The sequence below is a fragment of the Scleropages formosus genome, chromosome 2, assembly GCF_900964775.1.
Source record: "Scleropages formosus chromosome 2, fSclFor1.1, whole genome shotgun sequence".
NCBI lineage: Eukaryota > Metazoa > Chordata > Actinopteri > Osteoglossiformes > Osteoglossidae > Scleropages > Scleropages formosus.
The window spans coordinates 22531730-22549019 of record NC_041807.1 but is presented as its reverse complement, the minus strand read 5'-3'; the positions used below and the strand labels follow the sequence as shown (position 1 = coordinate 22549019).

Genomic DNA, 17290 nt, shown 5'->3' with positions numbered 1-17290 from the left:
AGGAGCGTCCCTGGTGTGCGGCGTCCCGCGTTACATTCATTGTTTTGCATCCAAAATGTTTACTCCATATATACGGCGCTGAAGCCGCCAACGAATGTAAGATGTCTTGCAGTAGCACGCATTTTACCTCGAAAAGATATTTACAAACGCTAGTTTCTTATTTAGGAAGACAACAAGATAGGTATTGATTTGTACTGCAACAGTACATATATATAATTTAAACTGTAACTCATTTCCACTCATGGAAACACTGGATAAAGGCTGGAGGGGGGGTACACCTGGACCCCATTGCTTAAATATTTATAGTTTTAGGAAACAGTTAAATTACGAAAACGAGCAACACTTGTCCACGATCACATTCCCTATAACGTTTTTGATCCATACGTGCCAATCTGTACTACTAGGCAGGTGCATTGAATTAACATACAATTTTTCATTAAAGCATTTGCCTTTACATCTTTATTAAGACATGGGATGGCTGGTAGCATAGTGGTTAGAGGCTCCTACCTTTGAACCCAAAGATCACAGGTTTGATTTCCAGTTGCAGTGCACTTGAGCAAGGTACTTGCCCTAAAATTGCTCCAGGACAAAAATGCCCGGCTGTATGAGGGGGTGAATAATTGTAGGTGTTAACATTGTAAGTTGCTTAAGAGAAAAGCATCAGCTCAACAGTTGTAACCCTTTGTCTCTGCAAATATAAAACTGGTACAGCTGCATATTTGAAGAATACAGGTGTGGCTTTACACTTACTTGATCAGCTGGACCCTGCAAGAAGTACGTCAACAGCAAAAACAGACAGCAATCTAGTATCAATCTTACATACCTGCCCAAGTAAAGCACATTTTATTACAACCCAAGGGCTCCTTCTCATCCCTTTTACCACAGTAGCCCTGCAGCTTCCTATCTTTCCTAGTCACATCATGGCTAACGCTGGATCTTCAAACTTTGAGAATATGAGCACCTTCCCTTCAAGCAAGCACTGGACGGACAGACACACTAGCAAGTAATGTGTCCCTGACATGTACTAGTACTACATGCAGCGCTCTTGCAGATCTAACACCCATAGAACATCAAGCACAACCATCACCTTCGTGCCAATTCTTCATCACCCAGTAATCATGTGAAAAGCCTATTACAGTGCAAGTGAGGGCAAGGGGGAAGGGAGTGAGAAGTCTGAGATCATCTTTTATTTTGAACTTTTTAAAAACAAGCAAAGTAAAAACCAAGCATACAATATGACATGTCTTCTAGGAACTGGATGGAGGGTGGGCTGAAAACAAAACCTCTTCTCCCTTGCTGTTACAGCAATTGTAGCAGGAAACCAAGTGCAGGAACCCCTGTGTGAGCAGTGCCAACACCAGTCTTGACTCTGGTTGCAGTACACTTGAGAAAGGTACTTATCCTGAAGTGACAGTAAAAATGACCAGTTCCTGACTCTCACACATATGCAGAGAGACATACAGGGTAGCCCATCAACTAGAGGGGGGGGGGGAACTGGGAAACCATGTCAAAATAAACAGAAAACGTGTCATGTCAGTAGTGGGAATGTTATAACTAGAAAAAAAAAATACATAAATTTGCTAAATTAAAATTTTTTGCATCAGCATTTTTTTTTTTTTCTTTTCATTTGTTTGCCAAAACTAAAACAATCGCTTCACATCTTAAAACAATGGTGTGGATGCAGTAAGACTGAACTCTTTGGTAGACTGGAAAAGTGAGAGTCCGGGTCAGTGGGCGGATCAGTGAATTGGCGCAATATGTTTTAAACTTTATTTCTACCGCGAAACTCCACTTGTTTTTGATTGACGTGTGACACCGGGGTGAGGGAGGCAGGGATATGGTAGTGGAGACATCAAAAACAACAACAAAAAAAGATTTGTAACATCCTCTGTCACCCTTTACTAGCAAAACATAGGACATTTAGTCCTTGAAACATTCTCGCTAAGTGGTATGGATGAGGGGAAAGACGTGGATGAACGATCTTCCTTAGCAATGTTTCCAAAGTATGCTTCAAGACAAAAAACCTACAAAAATTAAAAAAAAAAAAGAAAAAATTAAAAGTCCAGATAGCTGGCTGAATTTCCTGAACAGGGGTCCAATATCAAGTCCAACCCAGGTTGTTTCACTGTGTCTGAAAGAGAGAAGGAAGAGTTTAGGCCATTGTGGTCATGGTTAATGCCAGTGTACAATGCTGCAGTTTGGCCTGGAACAGCACCGTACCTGCTGTCCCTGCTGCGGGGCAGCCGGCTGGCCCGGTGTCTGTGCCGGCTGCCCGTAGTAAGCAGCCTGCTGTCTGTAGTACTCAGCCCAGGCCGCACTGTAGTCTGTCTGGGTGCCTCCGGAGGTGGGGGCAGCCGCCGTACCACTAGCTTGAGCTGAGAGGAGAAAAGAGGTGAGACCCGACAATCTTGTATGAAACCATTTATTATTTACTATTGTAGGACGTCCTCTTTATCTGACGACCGCTTGTTGCTGAGACCTGCTTGGATAATGTGTCCAGCTAGAGTACAGCCAGTCCCCGGGTTATGAATGTCCGACTTACGTACAACCCGTAGTTACGAACCATCCCCTTACTGACCGGAAATAAATTTTGTCACCCTTAAGTAATCAAATGAAAACTTCATAATTAAGCCTACTATATTAAAAATGTGAGTTCCATACGAGAGTTCATAATAACGGGCACTATTTTGTGACCCGCATCAAAACATTGCGTGTCTACAGCGGTTTGTCGGCTCGTGGCCGGTGCGCGTGAGCCTGACGTAGGACAAAGATTTCCTTCTCTTCAGTTGGACCACGTTGCTGTTAAGTGTCTCGTGTTACTGTACTAGGCTTTCATTTTTTTTTGTTTTTACCTTCCTAGCCATGGCACCAAAGTGTAAATGTGATGCAAGTGATGGTGATGCATCGAAGAAAAGGGAAATGGTCACGACTGAAACTAAAGTGGAAATAGTAAAGCTATTGGAAAAAAGTGAAACGCCAATGAACACTGGAAAAGCGAACACTGTTTTGCGCACAAAGACACACACAGAGAGACACACACACACACACTCTCTCTCTCCATTATAAATACTGTAGTTGTCACGACCGCCCCGCACCTCAACCCACAACTTCAATCAGAGCGCTCGGCTATCTATAAAACACACTTCTCAACTTCTTCCTAGTTGCGGAATCTCACTCAACACAATCCCTCCTCTGCGTTCTCAAACCTACCCCACTCTTCCTAGTCCTGTCCCGTTTCACATCTCTTTATTAACGACCGCCAACCTTGTCCCTCAACCTCAATTTCGGATCCTCGCTTCCGTTAGTTCGCCGATCGACCGACCGATCGTTCGCCTGACCCCAACCTCAAGGACACGTCCAGTCCTTCGATTCCGAATAACCAATCCCGCACTTGGGTCCAGCCTCTTACGTGTCTTCTGCTCATCATGACAGTAGAAATTTCTCATCTCTCTCTGTCTCTCTCCACTATAAATACTGTAGTCACATTTATTACTATTGTTATTATTAGTACATTATATTATTACTACGGCATTGTTCTATTAAAGATGTTTTTGTGTATCCGAAAGTGTTTCTTTCATTTTTTCATGCATAGAAAGGTACACAATATACTATATACTAAGAAACATTTGACAATCTGAGGAACGGAACTCGTTCGTAATCCAGGGACTGCCTGTACTGACAAGTACCACATGCTGCAGGTTTGGTGACCAAGTATGTTAAACTGTAACTAGATCTCATTTACAGATCAACAGGATTTCATGGTCTCTTGGCCTTTGCTGAAGTATGTTGCCATTGGCCCTTTAATAGGAGAACCCATAATTACCACAAAGACTACACTCAAAACACAAAGAAATGTCTCCAAGGCAACCACATTATCAAAGAGAACTGAGGTGCTGTGCTTGATGCTCACTGTCCCAAATGTCACTGAACAGTTTCAAATGCTGTCAACTGTGTTTGAGATTTTTTCATTGTCCATTGGAAAAGTATATATATATATATTAAAAAAAAGTATATATGTAAATGCTGCAGTACATCTACTGTGCGTCACACGCTGCCAAAGTCTGTACCGTCACTGCCCAGGAGAGCCCTTGAGACACAGGCAGCGCAACACAAACAGGAATGTGTGCTGGATGGTAGAGATAGTTTAGAAACCAGATGGCTCTCAGGTTTATCATGGTGCCCTTACCCATTTTTTTATAGTATTCTTCCCAAGCCTTGGTGTAGTCTGGCTGACCTCCTGCAGTCTGAGCAGCCTGGGACGGATCAGCGGGTGCTGGGGCACTTGCTGGAGCGGAGGGGGCCTGGCTAGGCATAGTTCCGGGGGGCTGCTGGTAGTACTGGGCATAGTATGCCGCCCAGGCCGCATTGGGGTCTGCTGCAGCTGCTTTGCCTGTGAGGCATGACAGGAAGGGAAATGAGATGTGAGACAATAAAGGCTTTTAGAATGAAACCCATTTCTAACTTCCTGCAGTGAACCATTATGCCACCTGGTGCCAAGGACAAGAACTAACAGCCAGCTTCTTAAATCTTTACCATAACTGACACAGGCCCAAAGGGAGTAAAGCATAAGAACAATGGGGCCCAGGATGGGAGGCAGCCCCACTACTTACTGGGGTCATGTTGACTAGGGGGCTGCCACTGCTGGTATGTGCTGCCCCAGCCTTGAGGAGGGTACTGATGTCCACCTGGGGGACCACCACTGTGAGAAAGAAGTAGTTTGACAACAAATATTGAACTAAAGTTAAACCCGGGAACCAAAATAAAAATAACCCTAACTACAGAGTGGACAGTATTTGAATGTCTGTGCAAATCAGGATTATTTCGGATGCTATGTTTCAGGAAAATAAAGATTCTCAACTACTCACTGTGGGGGACCAGCTGGTGGACCCTGGTGATAAGGGTTAGGGTTGTACGGACCCATGGGACCTGCCGGACCTGGACCACCAGGACCAGGACCCATTGGACACAACGGTCCCTGGAACAAGCAAAAGCACCGTCATACGTGGTGTCCGTTACACCAAACAGTTGCGTTACAGTAAACAGGTGTGTTCAGTTTAGCACAGCCTAGAGGACAGAGAAATTCCAGCATTTGAAGGTCCAGCAGTATGGTGGGCATTGCATTTTGACGTTCTGATTTTAAATTAGTGCTATTGGTTGCACCTGCATTGTACACCTCCACGTTGTAGCCCTGGCTTAGATGCGCAGTTGTGTGCACTTCAAGGTAAATAACATACACCTTACATTGCTTTTTAAAATTTCAGAATCGTGTTTTAATTTCTTATTATTATCCTTGTGTTGGGCATCAATGAATTTAATATCCTTTAGGGTAAAGGAATGGACCGAGGAACTGCAGGTGAGCACCAACAGCCTGAACCAGCCATTGGGGCTTTTTAAATTTGCTCCAGGTTGTAAATACTCCGGCCAGGACACTCAACGTGCCCAGGTATGTGCACGATCTGTCCTGTCTCACCAATGGGAGAGGCTGTTTGTCCCATCACCAATAGACAGACCGACCTGTGAGAACACTCCTGCCTCTCACCCTGCATATCTGGTCAGGTTGCTAACATTTACATTTGGAGATGCTTTATTCCAAAGCACTAGAAAACTCAGAGTAAACAAATGTGCATTTCGCCTATAGACAAAGAGCTAAAGATGCAGAAATGCAATTCTCAAAGCACAGCCTCTTGGTCAACATCACAATTTTTGCCAGCATACACTGCACCAGTTGCTGCATAGGGAATTGATGGCGAGCTCCTTGTCTGCTCTGTGTCACATTCAACTGAGCAGCAAACCAACTCTTGCTCCCAATTAAGTTTTAAGTTGGAGACCAAGTGTTGCTAACTGCATGTCGCTCTAGAGAAAAACGCTTCCACAGACTTGACCAATAACACCACCAGAAGAAAGCAGACGCACCTCAATTTTCTCTTCGATCATCTGCTTGGCGTGATCTATCTGCTGCGGGGTGCCGCGGATTACGAACAGCTTGTAGTTTGGATCTCCGTTGGGGTGCGGCTGGCGGGAGATCTCCACAAATGCCCCTGTCTGCTGGTTGATGGCCTTCACATTCTCACCTCCACGGCCGATAACCAGGCCACACTTGTGACTAGGGATGGAGAAGGTGACCTCACCACCCGGGGGCCCCCAGTTGCCTGGGCCCCGCCCCCGGCCCCTCCCACCCGGAGGCATTCCTGAGCCCGGTGGTCCTGGGGGGCCCTTTATAACAGAGATACAAACCTAGTCAATACATTACTTGATACAGGAGATGTCAGATCAGCCTAATGCTGATTTTAGACAGGACACAGTGAAATCGGTACTCAACCTGCGCAATGCCAGCCATGGTGTGGTCTCTAGTCCCTCTACACATTATTCAGGACCAGAGTGAAATGAAGTACACCGGAAGTCTGTTCATAAATGCTTCTATTTTTAACTCCAAAATTACTAAGTTACAATCAACAAAAGCTTAACACAGACATCCCTCAATTTAACTGATGGTTAAGCTCTGGAGAAATCTGGGATATATAAATATTGTAGTATTAGCCACTCTAAACAACATTAAAATGAAAATAAAAAGTTATTCAAGGTGATGGTTGACCACTTCATGCCATAAACATACACATACATGGGCTGTACAGGAAGTTGAACTAAGACTGCCCTTCCTCTTATTTTGGCTGGGTGCATTTTACTGCCATCTATTGGCCTAAAAAGTAGAGAAGTCAGGTTTGCTCAAATTTTACAGGAAAGTGAAGAAAACACCATTAAAAATAACTGGGACATGTCAGTATCTTTAAACATTCATAACTTTGTATTATGAGAAAAGAATGCATGGCCAATTCCAAGGTCCCAATTATTGTACTATGATCTGGTCTGATTACTGAGTGAAGTGGGAAGCAAGAAAGTCACCGTGTTACACACCCCTTGGCCTTCGTCCCGAACGCGGATGCTCTGCACCAGGTCTTGGATGATGCTGGCAGCGTGTTCACAGCGATCTGGTGGGCCCATGATGTGGGCCACTTTGTCAGGCCCCTGACCGTCATCTGAAACAAGTTAGAAGTGAAAACAATGAGTGCTACTGCTGGAGTCACGAATACACGAGAGAGTAGGTTAAGCAATACTCTGTACCACGCTTAAACCAAATTAGAACAGTTCGCTCATTAGCCCCACAAAAACTATATAAGAATCCTATAGGGACTGCATACTTGGAACACGTAACTGGAAATCATTGTAATTCATTTGTTCATAATTCATAAGTCACGTTCACCACACAAGACAATCAATAAAAGCTTAAACACAGATGTCCAATTTTTTTACAGATTAGATTTTAAAAAAAAATTTTACCCGGATAAGTGGAGGAAGATGGATGGATGGATAGATTTTAAAAAAAATCTTATAACAATAAATAAAAAAAATGACATTTTCAGAAACATTACCAATTTTGCATTCTGCGCTAAAGTAAAAACTTAAAATTTCTGAAAATAAAAATTCTATTTCTACAAACTACTGTTCAGTGTTGGTTGGACACCAATTCATCCCACACCCGAGTGCAAACATTTCTCGTCTCACACTCCTATTATGGCTGATTGCTCTTTACCTTTGCCATTTACAGCTGGGTGGGTTAAGACATGTTTTTGCTCTGCCACAAATTTTAGAAAACAGGTACTGAGGAAAATACAGATACAAGAGCAAGTACCCACAATAATTTGCTTGACCAAATTTCTTAATATCTTGGATATTTGACTTTCCCCCATAAATAAACTCGAAAATATTTTTATCTTCTATTTTTATCTGTCATGACTACGCTATTAGCAATACCTGAAGCCTTTGCACTCAAACAAGCAACCACACACTGACAGTACAAAACCAAACAACTATTATTACCTGGTTTAAACTGTATTCTGACACCAGCATCGTTCTGAATCTTTTTTATCATCTCTCCATTCCGGCCAATCACAACTCCCACTGAGTGACGGGGAACTGGTAGCTGATCGATCAGAAAGCAAAGCAATAAAAAATATAATTAAACAGAGTTAAACCATGACCCAAGTTTCCTTGACTCAGACTTTTACACATACAGTACTGTGCAAAAGTTTCAGGCACTTGGTTGGGGTAAAAAAAAGCTGTAAAGTGAGAATGCTTCCAAAAATAACACTCTTAACTAATAAACTTCCTACAAAGCTTAGTAACCATCCACCGTCAACAACTGCTTGTCCCAAGCGGGGTCATGGTGGACTTGGCCGGGTCCCGCTCTCTGGAGGGTCTGGGGGTCGAGTCCTGCTTGGGGTGCCTTGTGATGGAATGGCATCCTGCCCTGGGTGTGTCCCCTCCCCCTCCAGCCTTACGCCCTGTTTTGCTGGGTTACGCTCCAATTTGCCACGACCCCACTTGGGATAAGTGGTTTCAGACAGTGTGTGTGTGTGTATATACTTTCTTTAACAACATACAAAACCCTTACTGTAATACTGTACTTTTGCAAAACAAATGCTTGGAAATCTAAAATAAGCTCTTTCCCATTGACACTAATGCAGAAGACATTAGACAACCATCTAAAACAAATATTTTTGTGAAACATCTAAGTGCCTAAGACTTTTGTACAGTACTGTATGCAGTGCTCGTTTCCCCCAGGGCTTATACAGAGAAGGTTACACATCATTTAGTTAACATGCAGCGCTTAGCTCACTGTTCAAGTATGATGAAAGTAAAGCACACAATTGCATAATCAAGAAATCACAGATATGGCAAAGAACCAAAGTAGAGACTGAGAGAAAGTTCTTTAAGATTTGAAAAATATCCTTGGTGAACAGAGCCAACAGTGTTCTGCACACAGAGCTGTTCCAGTGCCTCCTATATTTATATACAGCATCCACAAATCATGACTAGGGGAGTAACAACAGGCGTGTCAACACTTGTGTCACATTAACATGTAATTGCAGTGAGGTGACACTCACATCCATCCCTCCACCCATGCGGGAGCCATATTCATTCCGGTCTCCAAAGCCAGGGTGGTCCCTTTCCCGCAGGATCTCTTGAACCATCTCACGGGCTTGCTGTAGAGACAGACGACCAAGCACACCCTGTAAACTTTGCCCTTTAGAGGAGAACGTATTGGTGAACTTGCAGGATCTGGAGGATTTAGTCAATGGGGTGCAAATGAGCTGAGTGAGCAGTCACTGTAACTCAAGACGTAGCACCTTTAAAATGGCAGCTAACGGTCTTCTGGCAAGACTATGCGATGGTGGAGAGTCAGTAGTCTACGATCTGACATCCTTTGGCTGTAAGAACAGAAGACAGACAGTTGTAGACAGTCAGGGCCCATGTAGCCATATGTGGGTCAATACCTGTACTTTGTAGGGCTCCCCAATGATGCGCAAGGGTTTGTCCATGTTGGGCTCCTGGGATCCATCCTGGATGAGGATCATCTTCACACCTGCTCGCTCCTACAAAAAAAATTAAGGGACTAGCCAGGGTATCATACACCTGAAACCAGCACTCAAAGATGAGGACCTCAAAGTCATCCTGTGTCTAAGTGTGAGGTCTGGAATGTGCATTTATGATTGCCTGGATTTTGGTAGGGTCACTGAACACAAATTACTCTAAGAGGGTGTGCTGTTTAATTGTCAGAGTAAGACCATTCATTGAGAGTTGGCAGTGTGACAAGGAGTGATAGAAATGATACTTAAGTTGACCAACAGATGACCGTAGTATTATAAGTACACCCCGAAAGCTATGTGTAACGCACCTGCAACTGTTTGATAGTCTCTCCTCCTTTACCAATGATCAGGCCTGCCTTGCCTGCTGGGATCATCATCTCTTGCATGGACCCGCTCTGACCATTGGCTGACTCATAGAAGGAAGATGGGGGTGTGCCACGGCCCCGGGACACAATTTCATCAAGGAGCATCTTGGCTTTGCTGAGATTTTGAGACAATCAAGAGGTCAGCGCTACAATCTGCTCATGAGTGGCCAACATATCACACCAGTGTCCAATACAAAACACTTACTCTATGGCGTCATTAGTTCCTGTGAGAGACACACACCTCTCAGAAAGTCCTCCACTATCTGGAAATGTGAGAAACCCATTAAAACCTACAAGAGACGCATACCCCACTGTACACCCACAGAGATGACGACCAAGTGAGATTTGCAGTAAAGGAGCATTATGGGATTGATTCAGGTAACCGATCGCTCAGCTGTGAAAAACAAACCTGCTTACCTGGGGCAATCTGAACTTTGCAACCGGATTCTTGCTGGATCTTGTTGATCTGCTCCCCGCCTCGGCCAATGACTGCGAAAGGGCAGGAGAGCAAATCATTCCATTTGTGTCACAACCTTTTCTTGTCCGCCCTCCCTCACAGACGTCTCAGATTGCAAATGGCCTTCAATGCTCAACGAGAAGTGCCCAAGCTCAAATAAATCCTTCAACCTCCCCCTCCCAGTGACACTGACTTACACATCTGAACTAGTTTGTTGGATTAAAGATTTCACTCTAATTGCAGTGGATATGCCAGAGAAAGACAGGAAGGACTTTAATTACACGAGAAAGAGGAGAAATGCTAATTTTAGAGGCACAAAGAGGTGCAATGCATTTCAGCAACAACCAAGAAGAGGAGAGAAAGAGAATGTGAAAGACAAGCATGGGTTTCGTACTCACTGAGTCCCACCATGCCATCTGGCACTTTGTACTCTTCTGTTACAGTGGGTGGCCTGTAAATTGACCAAAGGGAACTGCATGAGAACCACAGCACTCATCTGCTGAAAAATAAAGAACTCCATTATATGGAACATCTATGATGTCTCCATCCTGACCTGTCTTCTCTCCAAGCTCACAACCTTTCAAGCACCAACCCTGCTTCTTAACCCACGTTTGATTCCTAGAAAGCCCCTGGACTACTTTTAACTCAACCCACTATATCTGCAGTAGTTATTTTGGGCTCAAAAAAGGACAGACTGGAAACACTGAAATGGTTAGCGGTTATGAACATTTTACAGCTGTCAGGCTCTGTGACATGCGTTGCATCCACCAAACTGACCTGCTATCATCCATAACACACCTATGTCCAAAACACCCTGTGCTACTGGGAGAGCATTTGGTCTACCTTCATGTTCAGAAGCACTTGTTTAAAGAGAACCTACAACTATCCTGCAGAAAGAGTTTAAGGCTCCTCTCTATGCCGCCGGTCTCCCACAGCGCCTCACCTCTGGGACATGGCGGCCAGCTGGGCTCCAATGGCTGAAGGGGACAGAAGGGACACAGATCCGGTTACCAGAGTGCAACACCAATGACACGCGATAAAGGAGGAAGCAGCCAATAAAAACGGATCGCTTTTACTAGATGGTGACAGCAAAAAAAGATATTTACACAGCGCAGATGCAGAATCTCGGTCACTCTGAGGGGCCATCTTCTTGCTCTCTGGTTGATCTGAGGTGGGGACAAAAATATCGCCAGTAAGTCATACATAAAAGCACAAAATCATCCATTAAAAGACCGTTGCTGTCAGCCATATTGGGTAGGTTATTTATATTTATTCATTTAGTTGATGCTTTTATCCAAAATGACTTATGTTAACTAAATACCTATTCATGCAGCTGGATAATTTTACTGGAGCAATTTAGGGAAAGCATGTTAATCGAGGGTACTACAATAGTAGGTACGATTCAAACTGGGAACCTTCAGATGCAAAGGCAGCAGCTCTAATCACTAGCACTGCCCTTCAAGTGTGGAGATGTCGTCATCAGCAGCTGAATGTTTGTGTGAGGTGGACAAAAAAGTAGCATCATTGGCTTTAATGGAATACCTGCAGACACAGCTGTGGAAAAATGTAGCTGATGGTTTTTCATATATATGTACATTACGAATACACTGTTGCCACAATTAACACAACGTGCTCAGTGGATCCCCGATTGGTTCCTTGCTGCTCATGTGGAGAACTGACCAATTCGTTATGAAGACAAACCAGCCGGCGAGACAGAAAACTACCCTGGGTTTTCCAATCACAGTCTGGCAGCAGGACAGCGAAAGTGTAGTGTAACGCACTTTTGTACTGTTTTCCAAGATGTGCACTGCTAAAGGGTCTGCTAAACAAATAAAAGTAAAGATTAAAAGAAGGAAAACAATTTGTTTTCAAAACGTACTGCCGGAAACATACCCAATGAAGACCTCATTAAGCATTTCATAATCATGAAGCATTTTACAGCATGTGGGAACCACAGGTGGTTGTAGCTCGAGTAAGAAAAAGCTCCATCCTGTCCCCCACAGCATAGGAAAGATTACTTGTATTTTTATTGTATTTAGATGTTATGCAGTGTTTTAGTGATATTTGGGGAAGTTGGTTTGGGGTTTTTAGGTAGGTAGTGAACGTACAATCCCCCCCCCCCCCATTTAAACTATTGGGAAACAAGCGATAGGTAACGGAAACTTGGATATCGCTCATGTTTTTTGGAACAGATGCATTTCAGATAGTCTGTAGCCTAAAAAAATGATTCTATCAGACAGATGCAGTATATTTCACACCAAAACCACAGTAAGAGGTACAACCAATGAAAAGCATTTCAAGAAAGTGCTGACATGAGCAGCTGATGTTAAAATAACTTGTGATTATATTTAAAATAGTAGCAAGATTTTAAACGTAAAGATTTTAATCTTGATATGACAACTGTGGTCAAAAATGAATGCAGAAAGCATGTTTACCATACAGGTTTTGACTTGCTATACTGGACTCAGCAGAAAGACATTTATCAGTTTAAGACACTTTTCTTTAAAGTCATATACAGCAAGAGAGAAATGAGGGATGAATTTTAAGAACCTTCTGGAATGTTGAAAGATTTCGCAGCTCAGTGAGAAAGGGAAAACGGCTCGTGCCGCACCTTTGTACATTTTCTCAGCCACTACGTAATAAAACGAGAGATATGGAGAGCAAAATCTGTCACAGCCCACAGGCAACACCCTGAGCGGGCCGCTGGGCAGCAGGAGGCATAGTGGTTGGAGCTGTCGCCTTGCACTTGAAGGACCCAGGTTCAAATGCCATTTCTTGTCACAGCACCCTTGATGAAGGTAAATTGTTCCAGTAGAAGTTACCGATGCTGTACAGCATAAGTAGCTTAACACAGTAAACTGTCTTAGAGAGCATGAGCTCAGTTTACATACATGTAAAGCTCCCATGATTCTGTGCAGCCGTGTGGTGAGAAGGTGGGCGGCGGGCACAAACCTGCATCCTCCAGCTGGCGTTTCTGTGCAGCGAAAGGGAAGCTCTCACCGGCGCTGTTGTTGTTTAGGGTACCTCCTCCAGCATCACCGCCGATCTTTGCCGCAATCTAGGGCACAGGAGCACACAGGCTGTCACAGTGGGCCGCCGCATGCTCCTCAGCTCACAAAACCTCGGCGTAATGGTTAACGGTACAGTTCAAACGCTTGCAGCTGCAGCTTGCATCCAGAAGAGCGCACGGGGACGAGGGCACACGGAACGTCCAGCTAGCACTTCGCTTACAGACTCAGACGGCCAACGGTGACCGTTCACCTCTCGCTTACCCCGGAGGCCACTTTACTGCCCTGTGTTAGTGAAGCCGCAACAAATCGACCTTCAGAGCAAACACTTTACCCCCCCCCCCAGCTCTTCAAAGTTGCGCACGGCGACGACGGAGCAGACCGCGGCCATCAGAACGCCGAGGGGAGAACTTTGACCCAAGGCTACGCGCGTGAACCTCGGCTCCTCCGGCCCGGGACAGATTCGGAAAACAGGAAGCGCGCTTCTCCGAAGCGGAGGGTTCCTGTTCCAGAGAGTGAGCTGCTGGGTGTGAATATTAAACACATGTGATGTGGCATTGTGCAGAGTAAACAAACAACATCACCAGTAGGGCACCATCTCCATCCATGTGGTCGAACCTCATTATATTATTATAGAGTCGCCCACCGCATGGTCACAGAGTTGAATGACAGTGGTGATCAGGAGTGTAAAACCCGGGATTCCATGAAGGAATGGAGGGCCCAACTCAGTCTCAAAGAGCAAGAAAGATGTCACGTCGAGTAAAGTCACACTGGACATTAAAAAAAAAAAAAAAAAAAAAAAAAACCACCACACAGGTGCACCGTGGTGGGGAGTCCACAGCTAAAGCAGCAGGTCCACATTAGCCTAGGAACTAAATGGAAGGGAATGAAGCAAAATGGGGCTCAGAAAGGAGTGGAACGCAACTAACTTAGTTGTAGTGGAATCCAACGAGATAGAACTAACAGACTCGCGGTATACTAGTACTTGCAACCCTGCTGAGAAACGAAATTGAAGTGAACTGAACGAAATTTGAATCGTGAAACGAATCACTCAATTAAAAGATGTGAGTGAGTGCACCAAAAAACGAAGGTTTGCGGGGGAGAAGCGCGAATTCGTCGCGATATATCGCTGAGGCGGCCGAGTCAGTCAGTGCTCCTCGCGCGACCCACGCGCCGGCTCCATTGATTCGGCAGACGGCCTCTGCGTGCGCATCCATCCCCCCCCCGCCCCCCGGAGTCGCCGTTGCTCGTCGCCCGCGCGCCAGGCTCACCTGCCGCGCGCGCTGCACCGCGTCCGCAAACGCATCCTTCTTGAGTCCGCCGCCTGCCCCAAGGGGAGCTGCGGCCCCAGGCGGCGGCACCGCGCTGTATTCCGACATGGTAGAGGCGCTGCGAGGGGCAGGACACAGGGGCTGAGGCAGGCGGTTTAGGCCGGGTCGAGGTGCGCAGACGCGGGAAGCTGGGAAAAGGCAAGATTGGGGAGGGACAAGAAAGCAATGCCAAATGGTGCAAGGGGCGGAATGGCACGGCGAGGAGGTCGTACGTCATCCTTTCGGTTTCAGAATCCAATCAAAAGTCAGGACCTGTTACGTACGCGGTTACTTCCTGAACGTTATTGACACTTTTCTGCCCAATAGCAAGGGGCGGAATTATGATTGATTGTTACACTAACCAGTAAAAAGGAAATATTATTGGCGCTGATAAACTCCCCAATAAAATTTAAATACGTCACTTGATTGACTGTCCCATAGACTAATGCCGTTCAGGGTCACAACCTCAAGAATGATGGACGTGGAACACAACATATAGGACGAGAACTTCAGGAAGAAGCATGTGAAACTGAACAATGGCAGTAACGTCGCGGTACTATATTTTTTTTTTTTAAAAAAAAATATAATTAAAAAAAAGCTTTACCACCACGCGCTTTTCAGATTATGGGACTGTGACTTTCACTACAGGAAAATGTGAATACGTTTAAATATATTTTATCAAGAAATTATGAGCGTTAATTATGCATTTTAACTAAAGACTTGTCAAATAGTTGCAGAGGTGTAGAATAAATGATAAGGCGGAACGGCGCTCTTTTGAAAGGAAAGGGGATATAGTCTGTGTGTGTTGCCCTCTACTGAGCGTCCGTGGAACTGCAGTCACTCTTTTCCCGCCAAATACATGTGTTCATCTCTGGGGTCTAGTGCTCTATGATTCTAAGCCTTCTGTGTTTTCATCTTAAAAAGTAAAACTTTCTGGTGCTTTGGAATTAATTCCAAAACACAGGCTGGTGTGCCAGTTATGGCTGTTATTCTGAAATCAGTAGGCATGGGTTTGAATGGCCACCCCTACTGCTTACCATGAATTGACAGAGTAAAAAATTACCCAGCTGTATAAATGGGTAAAGTAACATATATCTGGTGTAAGTTGCATTGAATACAGGCATCAGCTAAATGAAGATTAATGAATGAATGAAGATTCACGATCCTCCCTCTGCGATCACACAGGCCTCAAGAAATGGCAGACACCGTACAAAAAGGAGAACAGGAAGTAGTTTTATTTATTTGACACCTCTCTTCCAGATACATCACTGAAATAAATCAGCTACTACTTTATGAGTTGTTATGGCTTAGATTCACACAAATTTCAGCAACGCAGCAAATCATTGTTTTCGGCAGTTTTAGCCAAAAAATCAAAACCTACTGTGGTGCCCATTTTCAGTATGAAATTAAGCACAACTGTTCATGTTTATATTATTCAATATATACACATAAACAATATTCAGTGAGAGAATTAAGATTATTCTGTATCCAACATGCAATCATCACAACATTATTGTTATTATTAGTTTGTCTTTTAGCAATACGTTCCAACATTGGCACATTCAGCTTTTTGGTCAAGTATTCATTATGTGGAGTGATGGAAAGATGGAAAACGGCAGCGCTGCGGTAACCTTGAAACAGCTATCAGTACTGCTAACTGGAAAAGAACAATGTTGAAAACACACCAGTTCAATCTGTTTCAAAAGGTAGGAGTGACTCTAATCTAAATACTTTACCAAAACACAAACACTCCTTGAACAGAATTATCATTTACAGAACTTAATAAAATACTCTTGACAATCTCAGTGTAGTGATAAACTTAAAACAGAAAGTACCCTGAAATATTTTTTTTTCTCAGACACACACCATATATCAAAGAAGTAACTTAAATGCTAAAACAACAACAAAAACGAAAAACTTGATAAAATTGTTACACCTTACTTGCATTTAATCCATTTATATTCAAGTACTGGAATAAACTTCCTTATTTTTAGGCAATGTAGCTAAGGTAATCATGGAGATGGTCAGCCTAAGTGGATGTGTTCGGAACCAGTGCAGTGGACATGAATGCGTAAACTGAAGGTTCGAGGAACTCTGTGCACTGCCACAAAGTGAAAGGGTGACTCAACATTGACTTTGTTGCACCCTTGATCAATGTCCTCACCCTGAACTGGTCCAGATGTACAGATGGGTAAAAAATGTAAACTGCTTCGGAGGAAAGTGTCAGCTGACTTAAGACATGCCAAAAAATGTAAATGTAAGCAGGCAGGCCATTAGTTTGGTTTAAACTGGACAGGCCAGACTAAACACTTTGGAGAGCCAAAGCATCCCGCTAGGACTCCTAGCATCCACGTGGTTCAGGCCTCAGAAAGAAGCCACAATCAGACCTACTGTTACATTTACATTTTACATTTATTTATTCAGCAGATTCTGCTCTCCAGAGTGACTTCCAATGAACACTAGGTTGTGTTATCAATCCACACACCTTATTCACCAAGGTGATTTACACTGCTAGATACACTACTTACAATGGGTCACTCATCCATACATCAGTGAACACACACACTCTCACCCGAGGCAGTTTAGAGTCACCATTTCCCTTAAAAGACTTTCTTTGGATTGTGGGAGGAAACAAGAGTACCTGGAGGAAACCTGCGCAAACAGAGATAACGTGCAAAATCCACACAGGCTGAGCAGGGATCGAACCCACATTCTCTTACAGTAC

The 17290-nt window shown here is 44.1% G+C and overlaps 1 protein-coding gene across 2 annotated transcripts; it reads right to left on the bottom strand.

Moving 5' to 3' along the window:
- Positions 1–1159: 1159 nt before the first annotated feature.
- khsrp (KH-type splicing regulatory protein) lies at positions 1160–14754 on the bottom strand. 2 transcript variants are annotated; one of them, XM_029249868.1, is made up of 18 exons: positions 14527–14754; positions 13200–13305; positions 11354–11413; positions 11191–11224; positions 10646–10698; positions 10208–10279; positions 9996–10053; positions 9734–9905; positions 9333–9431; positions 8943–9041; positions 7876–7978; positions 6913–7034; positions 5914–6213; positions 4866–4975; positions 4611–4699; positions 4187–4390; positions 2221–2375; positions 1160–2131 (listed from the first exon to the last, which is right to left on the bottom strand). In XM_029249868.1, the coding sequence occupies exons 1-18, from the start codon at positions 14632–14634 to the stop codon at positions 2123–2125; spliced, it is 1953 nt and encodes a 650-aa protein (XP_029105701.1). In that variant the 5' UTR covers positions 14635–14754; the 3' UTR covers positions 1160–2122. The 2 variants fall into 2 exon arrangements, with proteins under 2 accessions (XP_029105701.1, XP_018615196.1); XM_018759680.1 differs by lacking the exons at positions 11191–11224; positions 11354–11413; positions 13200–13305; positions 14527–14754 and adding an exon at positions 11128–11172.
- Positions 14755–17290: the final 2536 nt, after the last annotated feature.